The 20,257-nt window shown below is 39.6% G+C and overlaps 1 protein-coding gene across 4 annotated transcripts in view; it reads left to right on the top strand.

Annotated features, from left to right (window-relative positions):
• Positions 1–681: 681 nt before the first annotated feature.
• The window catches only part of pdzd7a (PDZ domain containing 7a), a 37,920-nt gene continuing 18,344 nt past the window's right edge, over positions 682–20,257 (top strand). The window contains exons 1-15 of one of the 4 annotated variants that reach the window (XM_017721458.2): positions 682–932; positions 1,081–2,251; positions 3,022–3,159; positions 3,593–3,767; positions 5,087–5,263; positions 5,383–5,530; positions 8,077–8,137; positions 9,664–10,137; positions 12,286–12,489; positions 13,827–13,859; positions 14,690–14,865; positions 15,809–15,900; positions 16,076–16,167; positions 17,891–17,962; positions 19,479–20,069. In XM_017721458.2, the coding sequence (XP_017576947.1) occupies positions 2,074–2,251; positions 3,022–3,159; positions 3,593–3,767; positions 5,087–5,263; positions 5,383–5,530; positions 8,077–8,137; positions 9,664–10,137; positions 12,286–12,489; positions 13,827–13,859; positions 14,690–14,865; positions 15,809–15,900; positions 16,076–16,167; positions 17,891–17,962; positions 19,479–20,069 (2,611 nt within the window). In that variant the 5' untranslated portion in view covers positions 682–932; positions 1,081–2,073. Of the gene's footprint in view, positions 2,252–3,021; positions 3,160–3,592; positions 3,768–5,086; positions 5,264–5,382; positions 5,531–8,076; positions 8,138–9,663; positions 10,138–12,285; positions 12,490–13,826; positions 13,860–14,689; positions 14,866–15,808; positions 15,901–16,075; positions 16,168–17,890; positions 17,963–19,478; positions 20,070–20,257 lie in introns of all 4 variants that reach the window. The other 3 variants (XM_017721457.2, XM_037538685.1, XM_037538684.1) reach the window with 3 other exon arrangements.

Genomic DNA, 20,257 nt, shown 5'->3' with positions numbered 1-20,257 from the left:
GGACTGAGGAGTGAACATGTTTCGAAACTTTATCAATGTTTACATGCTACATCAAACACCTTTATTAAAAGAAGTTATACAAATGTCAGTTTTTCATGCTGTGGACTTTCTAAAGGTCAGTTCGCACAGACCTAGACTGCGTACCCGGTGATAAGTGACATTAAACCGAGGCCAGGAGGAATAGCTACTACTGAAGGAAACACGCATAAACATAGATTAAACGTGCTCATAACAGCGTGTTTACATGTCTCTCTAAAATCCACATTTTTAAAGTGATCAGCATTGTATTGCTACTTCAATAACAGGTACAAGTAAAAAAACGCACAAATTCGGTGGATAAGACAAAAAACAGAACAGCAAAATATCTGCCTCAAACAGGAGACGGTCCAGGCTATTTCCAATGCAGCGACGGTGAGTGAGCACTAGGGGGCAGTAGAGCGCTACGGAAAACTGCGTCGTGAAGTGCGAAGAGGACCAGAACAGCAGGGAAACACAGGCGCCTGCAGTTCTGTGTGCGATTCATTCAAACAGCGCAAGCGACAAATGTTAACCAGCCAGGTGATCTGGAAGAGTATTCGACATCAAGCTGTTCTAGACGGGCCGCATTATACGAATTCAGTTATGTACACTAATTCACGTCTAGCTTAAGTTGTGCAAAGAAAAAACCCGTCTGGAGTTTTGAAATGCTGACTAAGACGTTTTAAGCGTATGAACATGTGATTAAATTGGATAAGTGGGCTTCACAACATGCATGCGTGTATAATACTCTTACGCTGTGAGAGTCGATTGCCATTCTTTTGACCAAATGGGGTTGAAGTGTCACCTCTAAGCCTCTCCAGGTGATCCAATAGCGCCGTCCGAGAGGCGGGCCGGAGGAAGACTAGTATTGCCTTCGCACTCAGGTGAGGTCATTCAGCGCAACATGGAGACAGGTAACGTCGTTCGGCTAACTTTCGTTGTGTTTTCAGGTGACTAACTAGAACGCGTACACATAACCTATAGACATTTACAGACGTATGTTAGCTATAGGAATGTCCCACCTGTGGCTTCACAACCTGTTGTGATTGGTTTCTTTTGTAGAGACACTCAGAAACACAATGTATGGAGTTACAGCGACGCATTTCTAAACATCTTCTGGTTTGCATGAATGCGGCACTTGCTCCTGATTCAGACGAATTCATTTCAGCTAGTCCAGCTAAAGTCTTGCGGTTTTGCTTTGTGTGAGCTGAAGAGCGCCTTGTTGGCCCGCTGGAAGACTCCAGAAGGAGTTTGGCTTAGCTTCCAAACATGGTCAGTGGCTGGCCTCAAGCAGCCTGTGAGTCGCGCGCTGTCCATGGTGCTGATGGTAACGTCATGGCTCTTTATGGGTTAACGTCACTGGAGTATGTAAGGGCCTAGTCATTACCAAAATATTGAAATAGTCTCTAATGCTAAGCAGTGATGCCATGATTCCAGGTGAATTCAGCACCGTGGCTGTGCACTTTCTAGAATGTATTAATCGCTCAGATCACTTTACCTCCCTTGGGAAATCATAGTCATTGCGCCTTCTCCTCTCAGCTCGCCCTCTCTTCGTCGTCTTTGTTTATCAGTGGATCAAGGTGTCACACCATGGCTTGGAAAAGGTGGATAAGTGATTGCTCTAGTCAAGTTAACAAAGTTTGTGAACCAGAAAGGGGTGCTACAGCCCCAGGCCCTTACCTTGCCAGTGGGAGTCCTTCTTCTGGACAGGAAGGCCAGAAGCAGCACAAGAAGAGACCATCCTAACTGCCCCAACACAAATCTTTTGCGGAGGTTTCTCAGAACCAGTTTTTTCTGTGGTTGTCCAGACACTCAAATCTTATTGGATAACATGGTTGGTGAGAAGCCACTGCAAATCTAAAGAAAGCAATGCTGGACACATTACAGTCCTGTTCTCCTGTGCCATTGGAACAGTTTACTTTAGTACTATCGATCTTGGGTGGAGTCTTCTTCCTGTGACCGGCACAGACATACACTGCTCCAGTCCAGCCAGCCTTTTTCTTTGCTGAACCCCCAACCCTGAATGAGGGTTCAGAAGGGGTACTCCATCTTGCAATGGCTCATTCGTCTGATGAGGCTCGGAGAGAGATGACGAACGGGGCCCATCCCAGCACCCAACCAGGAGGCTCCGGAACCTACACTTTGCCACGATATCTGCATAAGAAACGGCAGAAAGGAGTGAGATCTTCCTCCCCAATGGGTAGAGTCATCCTTATCAATGCACCTGTGGATGGTGAGTTTACAGTACAATCATTGGAGATCTGATTAGTGAGGGTCCTATGTGCCCCAATGCAAAAAAATATAATAGCCCCCCACAAATGAAAATAACCCACAGTAACGTAAATAAATTAAAATTGGATAAAATAAAATTTGATATCTATTGCTATGTTTCAACTGAGTTGGTGCTCTAGTATAGGCTATATACGTGTCTTTCTTGATACTGACCCTGATATCTGATCTCACAGTATTGCTTGATACCAAGTACTGATTCAATACCAGTACTCTGTTTAAGACACACATTTTTCTTAGTGGAAAAGTTTGTAAACAGTAGGTGCTATCAGGTAATAGTTAATAGGCAGTAATTAACTAGATTGTGCAGATTTTTAATATTTTTCTACAATTTTATAGTGACCTTGAATAAGAAACAGTATCAAATGTGGATTAGTCACATTCGACTGTCATCCAATCCATTTAATCTGTTTTAAGGTTAGTATCATGTCGAAACTGATCCAGTGTGTCAGATTGGTGTGTTATTAGGTTGTCGCAGCTGTCCATGATTCATGGCTGTGAAATTACTTGAAAGCTAATATAAGGGGTACAGATGTACCAGGTCCTGGACTGTGATTGCCACTGATTGACATTTGAGTTTTAATGTTACACTACATGCTTGCAAATTTCCTGAATATAATAATAAATAATATAACATAATATAATGTAAAGTTGCCTAGTCTGTTGAGTTTAAAGAGTGTGCTGTGTTTCTGTATTTGTGCTGTTGGGCTGCAGGTGGAGATGACAGTGAAGACATTCACACAATCACTGTGGACAAGAGTGAGGATGGCAGGCTGGGCTTCAGTGTGCGTGGAGGCTCTGAGCATGGCCTCGGCATCTTTGTCAGCAAGGTGGAGGACAACAGCTCTGCAGGTATATGCAGCTGCTCTGTATTACAGAAGTGTAAATTCTGTGTCATCAGACCAGGCATAGCATAAATATTTATTTATACTGTTAATATAAATAATGACCAGTTAAGAAGTACAAGATGTGCCCAGACTCATGAGCAGAGCTGTGATTCTAAATTGATGATCAATGAAACAAAAATAAAATTAACATCCAGAATGCTTCATATTTGAAATGTGATGATCAAATCTTAAAGTTATTATTAAATAAAATAACATATCATTAATATAAGATATGACTCCAAACGTGAATGGTCCTGTACCTTACTTACTAAAATTAAAATTTGTGATTTGCAGATGAATTCAGTCTATGACTATAATGAACATTGCAAATAATGTTGAAGTTGTCTTACTCTTGAGCCTGTTCCATAATGTGCGGTGGTTCTGTAAATATGCCACAGAGTTTGCGGGGTTGTGTGTTGGGGATAAGCTGGTGGAGGTGAATGGAATCAGTCTGGAGAGCATCACAATGAGCAGTGCTGTGAAGGTCCTGACTGGGAACAACCGCCTGCGCATGGTAGTCAGACGTGTGGGAAAAGTTCCTGGCATTCGATACTCCAAAGAGAAGACCACTTGGTAATGTATATTCTTAACATGTAATTTGACCCTATATATTTTATTATTTTGTAAAATTCAAATTACCCCTTATGTGGTGTTCAGGATTGTGGGACCAATTGCCAATGTTTACCAAAAGAAAAACAATGTGATTTATTATTATTTCAATATTTATTTTGGCCTTTGCTCATTTTCTGTGCAGAACATAAAAAATAACATATTTTCAGGGACTTTTCCCCCTACACATATAATATATTATACATGCGGTATTGGGGTGAACCTGTGAGGAATAAAAGTGTGGAGGTGCTGTGTCCCGTCAGTCTGTTTCAATCTGTTTCAATTTGTTCAAATCCTCCTACTGTTGTTAGTCTGTGTATTTGTTTGTATATGTGTGCACCCTGTGTGAGGGTGGACAACATGGACAGATTGCTGACTGGCTATAGCTGCTAAAGGAAAATCCTGCGCTGACCACTTGTGATATTTTGAACACTTGGTATTTTTACATTAATTGTTATGGTTGTATTGATTTAAAACAGCAATAATGCAGTGGGTCCACCACACCACTGACTAACAAGAACATGAACACCACACAACGATTACATCTGCAGATTTTAAAGGACAATTTCCATTTATTTGCTGAATTGAACATGTTGGAAAAAAAACATAAAATATAAAATTTGCCATGACCTTAAAACATTTTATGTTTTTTTCCCCAATATGTCTGATTCAGCAAATAAACAGTAAGTGTGAATTAAAATGTGCAGAAGTGTGTTCTCTGCAGAGGATGTGTACTTTTCCACTTACAATATTAACAAAACATGTCATTTGACTGGGGTGCTCAAACTTTTGCATTTGACTGTACCAGGACACAAAATATTCATGTCCAAAACAATTGTTTTAATTCTCTTCGTAAGCAGAGTTGATGATGAATTATCATATTTGATTAAGGTAACTGAATGAAAAAGATAAGTAGAAGACAGTGACGGGCTGCTGCTCTGACTCTGTCGCCATCTCTTTCATGCCCAGCAGGGTGGAAACCCACTGACTCTTGGCCTTTCCTTGTTATCTTTCCTCCCAGCTACTCTTTCACTGTGGAGTGGTGGTAGAGTTACTCTAGTGGTCTTTACAGCCATTTCATTAATTGATAACACACTGGGCAGACGTATTAGAGCATGTCCCTGATCATGTTGGAAAATGTGCATATGCACTGCACATTTATAACAGTTTTGTGCTCTCTTTTGAGCGTAAACACATGTATGCATGTCTGAGTTAACAATGAAATTAGTTTTAATAAGTGATGAAGTTCTAGCTGTGATTTGTAATCATGTACTTGTGTGTAGGGTGGACCTGATTCATCGGAGGATGGTGGTGGAGGAGAGTGGTCGTACTCCCTCGGAGGCCAGCTCGGACGGGGCATTGCGCAGGATAGTGCACCTTTACACCACCTCAGATGATTATTGCCTGGGTTTCAACATCCGTGGGGGCAAGGAGTTTGGTCTCGGCATCTATGTCTCAAAGTATGGGCCACAGAGAAAAAGCTATAGCTTATATTTGTTTTTATGACTTTCCTGCTTAGTAAAGTCTGTCTAAAATAAAAAAACAAAAAAAAACAACTTTTGTTTGTTTTGTTAATGAGATTGGACCCTGGTGGCCTGGCAGAACAAAACGGCATTAAAATGGGAGACCAGATTCTGGCAGCCAACGGCGTGAGCTTTGAAGATATTACACACAGCAATGCTGTGGAGGTCCTGAAGAGTCACACCCATGTCATGCTCACTATTAAGGTAAGAGCTTTCTATTTTGGGATCACATATATAGCATGGCAGAATTGTAAAAGGATCCATCACTTCTTCTTTCACTGGATTTAATGTCATTTAGGTTATCAACACCTTCCAGACAGAGAATATTGACATTATTTATGGCTGAGATGTTCATAAGATCACTTTTCTGTTGGAAACTCAGTCTTGCATTGTAATGGATGACAGAGACATGTTACAATCAATCAAGAGGCTGCACCCGTCTAAAGCGCCTATATTGGTAAATATCAGTGTAAACCCTTTCCAAAGGCATAACCTGCCTGTCAAAAGATTGGGGACACCTTGACTTCAGCTTCATGTTCATCAAAGTGTCTTCCTTGGAGTAAATTAATGATAAGTAATTTCTTTTCCAGATGGAAAAGTATAACTGAAGTTTGGGAAGTAAACCACTTGAAGCCCCACCTAATTGCAATTTAACACCTAATAAATTTCCTGTCTCTACCTTCTGTTTCCTGCGATTAAGTTTTCACACTCCACCACCACCCTATCTCCTCACTATTCCTTAGCTCTGTCTGTCCTCCCTCTGTTCTTCAAAAGGGTGAGTTAGGCCTTCTAGCTCAAAGTAGAAGCTGCTCAAAACTCTCTCCTCTCCTTCTGTCTCTCATACTGTAACCATATTTTGAAGCCATGCTCTGAACATACAAACTCTTGTTAAAAGCACATATTGAAAATCCTTTGGCACACAATTGGTTTAAAGCCTTCAGTTGTGATGAGTGCTAACATCTTGCATGGACAAAATATGTAGGAGTTGACGTTATTCCCAAAATAGTACTGTCCCAAATAATGTTACAAATATTTGTGCTTGTTTTCTTCAAAATAAACATGGTTAATCTTAGGTAGGTCAAGTTATTGCAAACCAGTAAATAAAATATGCTCATAAATAGGGTCTGAATTAAAACACCATGCAATTGAGGATTGGATTTGAAAAGCACCCAGATGGACATTTTAAAAAATACTATCCACATTAGGAAAATCAGGGAAAATGATTCCTCATGTAGATATACAATATCCAAAATGCCATGAACATATTTGGCTCCATGCAAAAGACAACTGATAGGATTGGCTCTTCATTGTTACTGCGTATTTAGTCCAAATAACAACTTAGACACATTATGCACATCTTCTGGAAATGTCCAGATGTGACTGTTTTTGGAACAACATAATTGGAATTATTTAATCATCAACCAATTTTCCAATAGACCCAGCTTTACACCTTCTGCTTGATAACTCCAGATTTTCAGTCACAGAGTGTGTAAATAATGAAGTGATAAAATAATGTGAAAAACATTTTTTAACAATGTTTTTTTTTCATACACTCACATGTTAAACACTGGTTACAAACCTTGTTAGATATCTTTTATTAAGAATTATCTTCTGATAGAGTTAGTTGAGCTAAAATATCTACATTGAAGGTGTGGTTGAATGTTCTTTAAATAAAGCTGCACAAAATGTGGTGGAATGGATGACATCAGGTTGGTGGGAGGGTGGATGGGGATTTTACATCATATTTAGTATTCCTATGTTCAATCTATGTTAATTTCAATTAATAATAAATTCCATGAATTCCAAAAAAAGAATACATGCTCGTTTGTATTAAAACATTTTGAAAAGCTAGATTTCCTTAAACTTTTGACAAGCAGTGCGGATGATTTATCTTAGTGCTGAGACACATTAACTATTGTACCGTGTGTTAAACAACACAGCTCCTTATTGAGCGCAGCAATGAGACAGAATAGTAAAGCAGACAGCTGGCATTTAGTCGTCACATTCCTGCTTGCTCACTTTACTCAGGGGGGGCTCGGGTTCCGCCTGTGATAAACAGCCAAAGGACATGCATTATTCACCAGGCCACGGGGATCAGGTTATAATCAGCAGAAAGCATCTTTTTTATGGCCTTTCCTTGGCCTGTTTCAACTCTGTGGTGCAGTGCTAAATCAAGCCCCCGGTGGTGCTGCAAGCAGGATAATGCTTGCCAAATGCTGGCTATTCCCACTGTTGATGGTGGAGGCATTCTTTTGGTGACTCTCTCCTGACTCTCACCCTGCCCTCCACTGACTTCCTTGAGTAGAGCACAGCCAAGTAATCAATGGAGAAAGAGGGCACACAACCCAGCACGACAAGAACTAAGTTAGGAGGAAAATTATATGAGGGATGATTAAAGATGTTCAAAGTGATTTCTGAATCTTTGTCCTTGTACAGCCCATGGAAAATTCCATAGCACTCTGCTCTTCCACATCACTTTTTCTCAGACAGGCATGGCTGCTACCTAGGACAACAATAGAGCATGTGGTTAAGTGGACTATTAGGGCTGATGAGATACCAGGGAAAATGCCTTAGTGGCTTGAGACTCATATTCCTTCTATGGTTCACCTCTGAAAACGGTGTCCCTTTTTTTGTTGCCTTTTTAGGGTTTTTGTCGTTCCACACTGCCTTCTCTACATTTATAAGCTTCAAGCACAGTGGCTTGCAGAAAAAAATGTTTTTTTTTCACAGTTTTTGTTCTGTTAAAACAGGAAGCTGGGAGGTATCCTGCATATAAGGAGATGGTAGCAGAATACAGCTGGCTCAATAAATGTATGTAAACCTCCCTACAAACAACATCATTTATTCATTCATTCATTGCAAAACAGCCATGTGCCTTTGGCACTCATTTTTGACAGTGAGCTTCTATGCATTTCATATGAGCAGGATTTCAAACAAATATATATAATTGCTTGTCAGGGTGCTTGATTGCATGAGTGCATACTGGCAGTGTGTCCACAGAGATTAAGAGGAGGGCACTGGCACTGAGTAACCTCATGTCAATCTCCGGTTTCTCACAGTACTCACAGTCCTTACTTTCCATTTAATGTGTGCTAGTCTGAAAATAGCCTTGGATTAGAGTGTTAGGTCCACATTCAGAGAGTAATGTGGGATTGTGCGTGTTTCTCACATCAGGGTTGCTGGGGTATTTAGGATACATGATATTTTATGCTTCTTGTATATTTGGGACTCAAGATTTGCGCTCAAGATTTTGGAGATTAGTTCCCACCTGCATTCATTCTTGCATTTGATTTACTTGATGCTTGGATCTATATAGAGAACGTGACTCTTTGTTCAGTGCTTTATACAATCTCATTTCCAAAAAAAGGTGGGAGGCTGTGCAAAATGTAAGTAAAAACAAAACTCAATGATGTCCTCAGTCAATTTTAAATAAGCTCGGGCCCAGAGAAGGTGGCAGCAATTATATATGCTTTCTTTTTTGCGTTTAAGAGTTTAATAAGTTTTAATGAGCATTTGTGCATGCAGCTCCAAACTGTATTCACAGATATGTTCCTGAGCCCATGCAGTGATTTCTACTACAGAATCGTGTCCATTTTTAATGCTTTTTATACCATGTTACTGACTTGTCAATTAACCACCAGGTGTTTTTTTAGCATTACACAGCTTCACCAGCCTTTTGTTGCCCCTGTCCCAACTTTTTTGGAACGTATTGCTGGCATCAAATTCAGAATGGGCATATATTTTTCAAAAAACAATAGAATTGTTTTAACACTTGATATGTTGTCTTTGAAGCATTTTCAATGAAATATAGGGTTTAAATGATTTGCACATCATTGCATTTTGTTTTTATTTACATTTTTTTCAGTGTCCCAACTTTTTTGGAAATGAGGTTGTATTTATGCTTATGGCTTACCTGATTCATACGCTGTAGTAGTGAAGAAACTTAAAATACAGTGATGTGCTTAAAGCACATAAAGTGTGGTAAAAATTTCTAAATACCTTTTGGAGTCACTTCATATTATAATATGCATAAATATTCTTGGCCTAATCTAAGAGCAGTGTAGGAAAAACACTGTTTGATACTTTGAAGGCAAATGTAGTAAAAGTGTAAATTGGAGAGGATAGAAAGTGCTGAAATATGTAAAATACAAAGGAGAGAAAGTTTTGAAATATTTAGTGAAACAAAATTTGTTGTTACATGTGCTGTGCTAGACCACAAACATTTTAGTCCAACTTGAATACAATAGGACAAGACTTGCTTGACCAATCTCTCTCTCTCTCTCTCTCTCTCTCTCTCTCTCTCTCTCTTTCATTGACCCGCCACCCCTTTTTTTCAGTGGCTAATGGAGGCCAGCCGTCCTCTTCTCAGGGTTCAGACTCCTACTCCTCCACCTCTTCTCTCTCCTCTGGTACGCCAGTCAGCTCTCTCAGTGGCCTGTCTCAGGTCATGTTCCCACCTGCATTCAACTCCGAGATGGTGGATGTCTGTATAGCAACTGAGGATCAGTCAGGCAGGCTCAGCTCTGATCGGACCGAGACTGCTATCCAGACTGACCCTTTGGAGCCTGATGCATCACCCCGACCTAGCAGGGTCATCTCAATGGACACCAGTCGGACAGTGGGTGAGACAGTCCTGTTAAAAGACACAGTGATCAGGACTGGGAGTTTTGATAAGAGTGGCCGGGCTCGGACAAGGACGTTTTCTGCAGGGGACAAGGAGGTTCTGGACTCTCCGAAAACTGCAGTGCTGATGGCTCTCAGCAAGCCCCGCAAACCCATCCGCCGATCACAGAGTCACATCACAGTCTCAGGTACGGTGTTTTAAAAGATATAATTTCAAAAGGTAGTTGAAAAGTAAATTGTGCAATGCAGAGGCACATGTAGGAGTATAAAATAGTACTATGTTATTTACTGCACTGTATACAGTTTACTTCTGATGAAGTTTAACTCTTACTGAGGGTCTCAGAGTCTTCTCTTGAATGCTGTCTGACAAAGACAAAGAGCAGTAATTACAGTACCATAATAATGACATAAATAACCTTTTATTTATTTGATTTGACAAAATGGCTAGAACTGCAAGTCATTCATTTTTAGGAGAATTTCTGAGTAATCCACTTACATAAAGAAAGGGGAAAGTCAAAGGAAAGCAAGTCAAGTTTCCAAAATTGAACTTCAAAAATTATTGAAAGATATGGAGAAAATGAGACTCCTAGCAACCAAGCAAAACTTGCTGGATGACCAAACTGTAACCAGCAGAATAACAGTATTCAAAGCATTAATGTTTGAGAGAGAGGAGAAAATCAAGCTACATTCTTCCTTCAGACCTAAAACAAATCCACAGTTGTTTCTGTGCAAAGATAATTCAATGCAAAGAGTTGACACACTTAATATTGAAAAGAATATATTACATCCATTTGTTGAGGCTTCAGTGTGATTTTCTGTTAAGTATATATTTTCTGCTCTTTTTCCTGATGCTAAAAAATGACTAACCTGTACTTATGACTGAAAATTGAATAAATGAGCGGTCTCTGACTTTTGCACAGTACTTTACACAAACAGTGAAAGTGAGAAGAACAGCTTCAATATGTTACTCTTTTTTGCTCTGTTCCCTTTAAAATGGAACATAATTAACCCAAGAACTTTTGTCACAAGACAAAACTTGCACCCAGACCCATGATTTTGGTCATAAATTGATTTTGACCAAAACTACGCAGCATTTTGCCTTTCTGTGGCGGTATAGCACACACGGGGTTATTCTTCGCTTGTTTAATTGAGGGAGGATGCATTTAATGACTTGCATTGTCACTGTCAATGACATCACATATTAGTTTATGAGAGTCCTTGGCCTACTAGGTAAATGCCTTGGCCTGCTAGGTAAAGCCTTTGGCTGTTACCCTGAATGTTTCGTTGAGTGACCTACAGTATAAACAGTCATGCTAATCTCTTTCAGTGTAAGGTTGTCATGTACAGGGCATTGTTAGAAAAATAAAGGTTTAATCTTTATCTGTACTAGTTTTAAGACAACCTCTTTTGTAGGGATGGTTCTACTTAGCAGTGACCCTTAAAACAAAAGTGGGAGCCTTTATATCGTTCAGGGTCTGATGAGTGAAAGAAGTGGAAAGACAGGGAGGTCAGATCCAGCTGGTCTTTGACATTTAAGCTTATTATTCTGCTTTGTAATGGAATGTGGATTTATGACCTTATGGAAATGCTTTTGAGGTGGTTTACACTGCCACAGATCACACAGCCTTGCAAATTCTTTTAATATTATTTTGGTCGTTGCTGTGTGGCTAGAACAACTAAGAAAAATTGTTTTCCTTTTTTACCCCACAAGCTAAAAACCACTTCCACTAACTTTATGTGCTACCATTGGCTTCTGTATATCACTGTTGGAACAAAATCTTGTATCTCCATTTTTCCATTCTCAAATTTTATTACAAATTGACCAAAATGACTTAATGAAATCTTTTTAACATTAAAGAAGGGAAAGGGAAAGAATGTTGTTCCTTCTCCTGTAAAGTAACTTTTTGACCAGATTTTGTTCTGACAATTATATGTAAATTTACCTTGTCTTGTGCATAATACATCAAAATTTTTAGGGGGGGGGGGTTCCCTATGGAAGATAAACACTGAGAGGAGAGAATGTGGCACTATGAGTAATGAATCTTCAGTATGAACTGAATGATGCATATGTCACCCTCTCTATTTTCCAGCCTTGGAAAGCCTCATGCTGTGAGGATGAATGACTGCTGTTTTAGCCAATGCTTTCACTGCACTGCAGCTTTATTACTTCTCTCACAATAGACCATATTTACTTCTGCTGGCAGCCTTTGTGAAATCTATTCCATATTTGTTCCATTGCTACTCTTTCAACAGTAATACTATCTATAAATGAGTCTTCTCATGAACGAGTCTAGCTTTTATGTATGTTTGTGTTGACATTGTTTTATGTTGAGCAGAGGACAAGCAGAAGAAGAAGAAACAGCAACAGGTAGAGAAGGCTGAAGCTGCAGGTAGTACCCTACAGCGCTCCAAGACCTTCGTCAGTCTGTTGTTCAAAAGTGGTCGCAGGAGAGACAGGTCTGCCTCTAGAGACAGGAAGGATATAGGGGCGGGGGACAAACGCAGAGGACGCTCAAAATCTCCTACACATAGTGAGCGGGGTGAGTGTCCACACAGTCGCACCTATAAAAAACATGAAGTATTGAATTGACTTAATTCAGATGTTTATTATTAATAATAGTAATAATAATAATAATAAAAAGAAGAATACTTTGTTTATAATATTAAATAGAAAGGAAAAAATATATGTTGTTTATATTAAAATATATATCTCAACAACATAATTCTTAAAATATCACATACACGTTATCTAAGCCACTTATCCTCTGGGTCATGGGGGGTGTTGGAGCTTATTATAGGAGTCACTGGACAGAAGGCAGGAAACACCCTGGACAGGACACCAGTCCATTGCAGGGCTCTAAAAATATCAATAATGGTTGTTATAATTGTTAAGATGAAGCAATTCCCATATGGTTACTTGGTTATTGATAGATATTATTCCAGGTAGTTGCTAAGATGTTGTTAGATGGTTGCTTTGGTGTTCCAGGTGGTTGCTTGTGCTTTGCTAGGTGTTTACTATGCTATCCCATGGGGTTACGATCTCACGTGGCTGCTAGGATGTTGCAAGTGTACTTACTGTTATGGTGACATAATGGTATGGTGACAACACATTTAGCCTCATAGTTCTGCCACTCATTCCTGTTAGGAAAAATAGATTTTATTAATTTAGCATTGTAGAAAAAGCTATTTATAATTGTAGAAAACACTTTGTCTGTGTACATTACTGCATACAGACAGAATCAGATATGTTTTATTCATTAGCATCAATCAATTAATTTGTATAAGGAGATTGTCTTAGTATTTGATACATTCTACACTTAATCTTATGCATGCCTGTACATAAGTAACAATAACATACACATATTCAAAAAAATCAAATATATATATATATGTATATATATATATATATATATATATATATATATATATATATAAACACACACACACACACACACACTCTGTCTCTCACATGCCATGCACACATGCACTCTTTCTTCATTCGTATCAACTGAGTTGCTCTTTGCTGAAAGCACAGGCTTGTTGTGAAGTGTGAGTGTGAGGCTGGAGAGGCCAATTGCAGTGGAGGCTGCGCATTTGCACTTGAAAGCTGGCAGCATAACGAGGGCTTACAGAGACTGGCTCAGAGAGAGCTGCTTTGTTGTTAATTATGCAGTAATTCCTGTGGAGTGGCCTTGAGTCCGGCCCCAGTAGCTCTGCTTAGCTAATGATGAGTTACGGATTCACCATCTTTAATGTGATAAAGCCAGAATGCAACAAAACTAGCATCTAACATGGCCGGGTTCTTCAGACTTTGAAGTGAATCAACAAACCTCTGCTAAGCATGCACCTCTTTTCAATTTCACCCTTGCAACTTCAGAGTGGATGTTTGGATCTAGAAGCAGAAGATGGGGTAAATGTGTATGTTTAGTCTGTTTGATGTCTGGGCTGTAGTTGTGGTTTCAGAAGTCCTTTGTAAAAATGTTGTTAGATGCTCTAATTTTCCATTGTTAACAAATCCTGTAATAACTTACATTTCTAGTTTCTGTGGTCTGACTTGCTGTACATATTGACATGTTTTGAGTACTAAAAACCAAATTTGAATATAGTGGATGAATAATTTATAAATAAAAAGTTTTAAAGTATTTAAATGAAATCAGACATTGTTTGTCATAACAAACTTGTATTATTATTATTATTATTATTATTATCAAAAATTAAAAATGTATCATTCATCAAACTATATGGCTGAAAATGACCTTTTTGTATTACTTACATACTAAATTTAGTTTTTTGCTTACACATGACTCCTGATTCTCAATAAAATGATAAAATATCTTTAAATAATCTTTGAATAAACGTATAAAATAGATAGAAAATGATCATTTGGTACTGTTATATATTTATATGTTTAAAGTATATCTATACAAAATTTGATCTTTTAGAACATGTTCTGTGGCATTATTCCTGGTCATACTGAATTTACATGTTGGATCCCAAAGGTCTTAATATTATTATCACTATTAAGTATTATTTTGTCCTCTTCATTGACTTTGTCTATAAATTACAGCAAGCCCGTGCATATTTCATGTGTAATCCCTAGCTCAATCAGATTACTGGATGTAACTAAGATGTGCTGAAAGGTCATGCCCTCTCAAATGGTTCTCATCAGTGCCATCAAAGACAAGGAGTCTTCAGGGTATTTCCTGGCACTGTAATTAATTCCTGCTGTCATGTGCTCAGGTAAGGAGCGCAGTCGGCCCATTATTAGCCTCCTGAGCTCTCCTCGGGAAACGCGTGCTGGGGTGTGGGAGCCTGCACACATGCCCAGTCCCGAGACCATGGCCATGGTGGAGGACATGGCTCGCAAACTGCTGAGTGAGGATGAGGTGGCTGCTGTCATGAGACACTGTAACAGGGTGAGTGTAGGCTGACTGGGTGTGGAACATGTGGAAAGCCACTCTTAACACACATGTACATCTTTAGAACCTCACGAGCTAGAAGATACCAAAAAATCAGCAGTGCTTTGCAATGATCTTTAATCCTTAAGTCTAGAGTCTTTTTTGAATTTGCATTCTGTATCAACAGGTTCATTGATGCACTTAGGGCCATTCAATTTGTTTTAATCTCAAGAAATTACAAAAATGTAATAGACCATACATTTTCATACAATTCAAACTGTAATATATGACCTCTTCTACACTGGATCACAAATGTGATCAACTGAAAATCTGCCAGTTAAGCAGAATGTATCTGTTTGTTTCAATGAGCTGAGGTTGAGAAATAATAGCGAATGACACACACTTTTCCTGTCACTAACAGTAACTCCAACTTGTAAGAGTTAATACTAAAATTTGGCCATTGTATCCAGTTTATTTATATAGATCACAAACATATCTCCCAAATGCTAACATGGTACAATGCTAAGGTTTCATAAGGGATTAATGTGTTGGCTGGCTGCTCTCATAAAATACATATATGCCCTTCAATGTATTATTAGGACCAAGATGTTCCAGATCATCTGATTTATGTGGCCTTGCCACTCATATTGGACCTTTATAAAATATTAGCAGCCATTTTCACTCTCACACAGTACTTCAGTCCAGCACTGTACTATATTTACAATGCTTAAGAGATGGTTTCAGTACTTAAAGGTGTCACTTTAAGGCTATATTAGTTCAAAAAGGAAACCTGAGCCTTTAGTTAGAATCACATCAAATACAAATATTTAATGATCTCTCAAAGTAGCTGTTGTCCTGTAGTTTTTGTTGACTGTGTAATGTCTCCTGCTGTTTGTGGTCAGTTTTGATTCAATCCCAAGTAACACAAGCAATGCCCCTTTCTTCCCCCTGTGTCCTGCAGTTTTTGGCAGACCGTGTGGTTGAGGACCTGGTCCGCCCTCTGCTGGCCATCCTCGACAGGCCTGAGAAGCTGCTGCTGCTGAGAGAGATCAGGTCAGGAGGGGAGGGAGGGTTGGGTTATTCTTGCTGACCTCAGGCTGCTGGCCATTCTTTCAGAGACATGACAAATTACTTTTGTTACTTCTGTTACATTACTTGCGTTATCAAGTTGACATAGCATTTTCATTCGCACAGTGGGCTTATCTCTTTAAAACTTTCCTGTGTCTAGAATGATCATCCCTCCCACAGACTTGGGCCGGTTTGACAGCATGGTTATGCCTTTTGAACTGGAGGCCTATGACATTTTAAAGAGCCGCTCTGGTGAGAGAATCTCCTTCTGTGCTATTAAAGTCTTCAGGCATTCCAGAATCTTAAAGTCAGCGTGAATCATGATGCGTTTTCCTCTCAAACTGTGACATATTTCAAAGTGAAATATAGTATCAGGGAGTGTCTGTGAGCTCACTGATCATTTTTCTCAGTGATAGGTGAAGGTGGTTGGAGGGGCAGGTGAAACACAATATTATTGGTTAATCGTTTTTTGCTCACCTGCTGGTGCACAATGATGTAATCAAAAATAAGAAGATTATGGGAAAACAAGAATGGTATGATATGTGATATGATCAGTTGTGATATGTGATATGACCTAGGGCATTAACAGACAAGGGAAAAGGGGTCAGTTCAGTTCTCTCTCTAGCTAGGTAGCTAGATGTAAATTAGTTGATTAGAACCTTTTTTTTTTTTGGCATACTAGATTATCAGTTTCTACATGCACATGCACTCACACAAATCAGAATCATGCCTTGAATCAGAGTCAAGCAAATTTAACATATTCTCTTGAGAATGTAAACATATAAGCCAAAAAAACTTGCACTCTAGCTGCTAGCATACTGGGAACAATGCTAGCATTATAGCTTCCAAGCTGATATTACCTAGGCAAACTTTTTACAAAGTGATAGTTGCAAAAAAAGCAATCAACAAATAAAAATACCATTCCAGTTTATATTGTGGTACACTCAGTAGTCATGTACTAGTCTTTAATGATTTCATTCTCAACTAAATGAGTGAAAAATTGCTTATAATCACACAGCCCAAGCTTACATAAACACTCAGTACTCACTGATTAGGAAGGCGCTTTCTTGTTGTCTCTTGTGACTTGGTTACATAAATGTGTTTTTTTTTGCTTTCAGTTATTATTTGTATGTGAGCCCTACATGTATGAAATGAGTATGTGAGAAATTGTTGCTTCATTTAATTAGGTATATACCGCCACCTACTGTCAGCACCTACTGTAGGACAGCGTTCATAAGGTCAAATGACACGTACATAAACTTGTCCTGACTATTGACATAAACTTACTTAAACATTTATAAAGGCTTATTTCAGCATGTGTCATCTGTCATAAAGGCTGCTTTTGTCAACCTTGATGTAAAGTTGATATAATACTTTTTTTTTTCTGACACTGAGTGAGGTCATGACACTTTTGGGTGAAATGACATGTAATATGTAATATATAATATGTAATACATAATATAATGCTCTTCATGTGACAACTTAAGTGTTATAAATTATAAAATGAAACTCATTTTAACTACATGCCACATAAAATATTCTTTTGTTCAATCAGCCTTACTTGGAACCTTGTGACAGGCACTGAGCTAGAAAAGGTCATTTCACCCCAGAAAGAGTCATGAGACAACTTAATATCAGAAGAAAATGCATGTCACCTGACATAGATGTTATGTTAACTTCACATCTGAGTTGATAAAATCAACCTTGATGAGAAATTATGTGTGTTCGTCTAACTGCTTATAAATGTGGGTCATTGTCAGCCCTTACAGTATTACAAGTGTTTAATGTGTTTCCACATTGATTTTGCTCAGGGACAGATCAGTCAGTGACTCTTGTAGGCTGGTTCGCAGTGCTGTCTAGCAAAAATTTGCGTTGCTGTATTCTACTGGTAGAGCGGTAATGTGGACTGAATTAGTTGCTGTCTGATCTTAGTGCATATTGTTTTCTGTGTACATGTTTGTGTGTATGTCCTTAGTGCGCTCCCCGGCTCTGCGCTCCCCTCGCCATGGTGGAACCCCACGGCGCCATCTCATAACACCCGTTCCAGGTACCTCTTTCAGTGTACCATGCCTTCCTCTCTGATCCTCTCTCATCTTCCTCACTCTGCAGTGTGCTCATTCTGATCCCACTGAGGAATTATATAACCACTAGCTTTACCCTCCTCCTCCCTGCTCCAGTCATTTCATACCCTGAAATGAATGTCTGACCATAAGAGCCACAGACTTACACTGCAAATATCTTGTTGCTGACATTTAATCCTCAACATCCCCCCCCACACACACACACACACACACACACATATATATATGTACACAATCCCACGCTCACTAAGCCCTCTCTAAGCCCTGGCTGTCAGACTCTGCCCCTCCCTCTTTGATGAGTTTGTGATGGGTTCGTTGTACAGAAGTGAAAGTCATTCATAAGATGCTAGACTGCCTCACTGCTTGACTTGGGTCACACATCTCTGTCTGTGGAAACAGACAGCTGGACCCTGTCATGTCAATTTCCTTCCATGGTTGACCCCTGGTGTGACCCCTGGGCTGGTGACCTAAATTAGGCAGGCAGCCATTGATGCTCTGCTTGGCAGCGGTGATCCAACGCTTTTACTCTGGGCCCCTGAGTCTTGAACGAGAATCATTTCTGAAATACAAGAAATGATCCCTGTATTGCTTAATCTTCGAAGACTACCCACGCAGGTCTGGAGCTTATTGCTAGGCCTTTTTGTCCATTGTACTGGACACAGAGGAGTAATTCAAACCTCCCTGTGGCAGAGGCCCCTGAAATCTGAGCAAGGTTTTGTGTGTGTGTGTCTGTGTGTGCCCCAGCATCACAGCTCACTGTCTGTAAATGAATAGCTTGAATACTGTTTTTCTCTATATGGATGATCATGAAGGTCAGCATAATTCAATCTCATTTCATTTGTGTATTTTTTAATCTTCCCCATGTTGATGAGAGACTAAAAGAATCAGGCCTCTGTCACCTCATATGTTTACCCTAGTGAATAAGTTAATCTTGAATAACCACATATTAGTTTCTGGACACTTAGGTAGATATAAAAAAAATAAGTTAAGTATAAATGGGAACATGACACATTTTAATTGATAAGAATTTCTAAGGGTGTTTGTAATTGTACAACATGTGATTTCTTCTCATTTTTGTAGAGGTGTAATTCTTGTAAGGTGATTAAATCTTGAGGCTGATAACTTACTATATTACTATAAGTTTCAGGCTGGTTATGGACTATTATTTATTGCCTAACCTCTTCTTGTTTTCAAAATACATTAAATTTTGATTTAACCATCTAAAAATGCCTTTCAGTGTCTAGTTTACAACTCCCCCCACAAAACACACACACACACACACACACACACACACACACACACACACACACACACACACACACACATATATATATATATAATATTTACACCTGCAGCATGTAAGCCATTGTTAAAATAAAATAACAAAAGTTACTAAGATAAGATTCAGAATGTTTGACCAGTTGTGTAAATTGGTATGTTTGCATATATATCAGTGACCTTAATGGAGCTGTCCTGCCTTAGACTACAGAGGAGGTTTCCAGCTGCAGGCGGTTCAGGATCTGGAGAGAGATCGGCAGTTGTTGGAGGAGCTGGAGCGACTGAGGATGGACACTATCCCCACTGGCCGGCTGCCCCCGCCCCGGGCCTTCACTCCTCTGCTGGATGTACCGGTAGATAGTTACATCTCAGGCTCCCTCCGGCAGCACTCTTTAAGTCCTGCTCGTCCAAACTGGCTACTTAGTGAGTCCTCTCACAGCACAGAGAGGCATGGGGGCTCCCCACAAAGACAGAGCAATGGTTCGCCCCGGACTGCACACTACGGGGAAAACTCATATAGGGGCGAAACCACTCCAGAGCGCGGGAGGTCACCTTACAGGAACGGCCATGGCAGAGCTGCGAATGGAAGAGAGGTGAAGTACACAGTGATGAGTGCACACAGGCGGAATCGAACGCCACTAATGCAGGTGTTTGGATCAGATACTATGCAGGACTCTGTGGAGAGGGAACAGGTAAATGGACACACTCGCTTACCTGCAAATGGTCAAGATAACCTGTCAACACAGGAGTATGAGCTGACCACTGTCTCCATCTCTAAGACCAAACAGTCCCTGGGTGAGTCTACATAGGCATTCTCAAGTCCTGTCAAGTTAAACATTTTTATCAAACTTTGTAATCATAGGTACAGTCCAATGCGACACGTTTGGGCACCACAGTCAAAGAAAATATCACAGTTGGTTTTCTGTGTAAAAATAAGTGCACATAGGACCCAATGCTGGTTATTTGCTGATGAAATATTGGGA

This window comes from Pygocentrus nattereri, chromosome 5, assembly GCF_015220715.1.
Source record: "Pygocentrus nattereri isolate fPygNat1 chromosome 5, fPygNat1.pri, whole genome shotgun sequence".
Taxonomy (NCBI): Eukaryota; Metazoa; Chordata; class Actinopteri; order Characiformes; family Serrasalmidae; genus Pygocentrus; species Pygocentrus nattereri.
The sequence above is the reverse complement of the archived record's forward strand: the minus strand, read 5'-3'. Positions and strand labels throughout refer to the sequence as shown.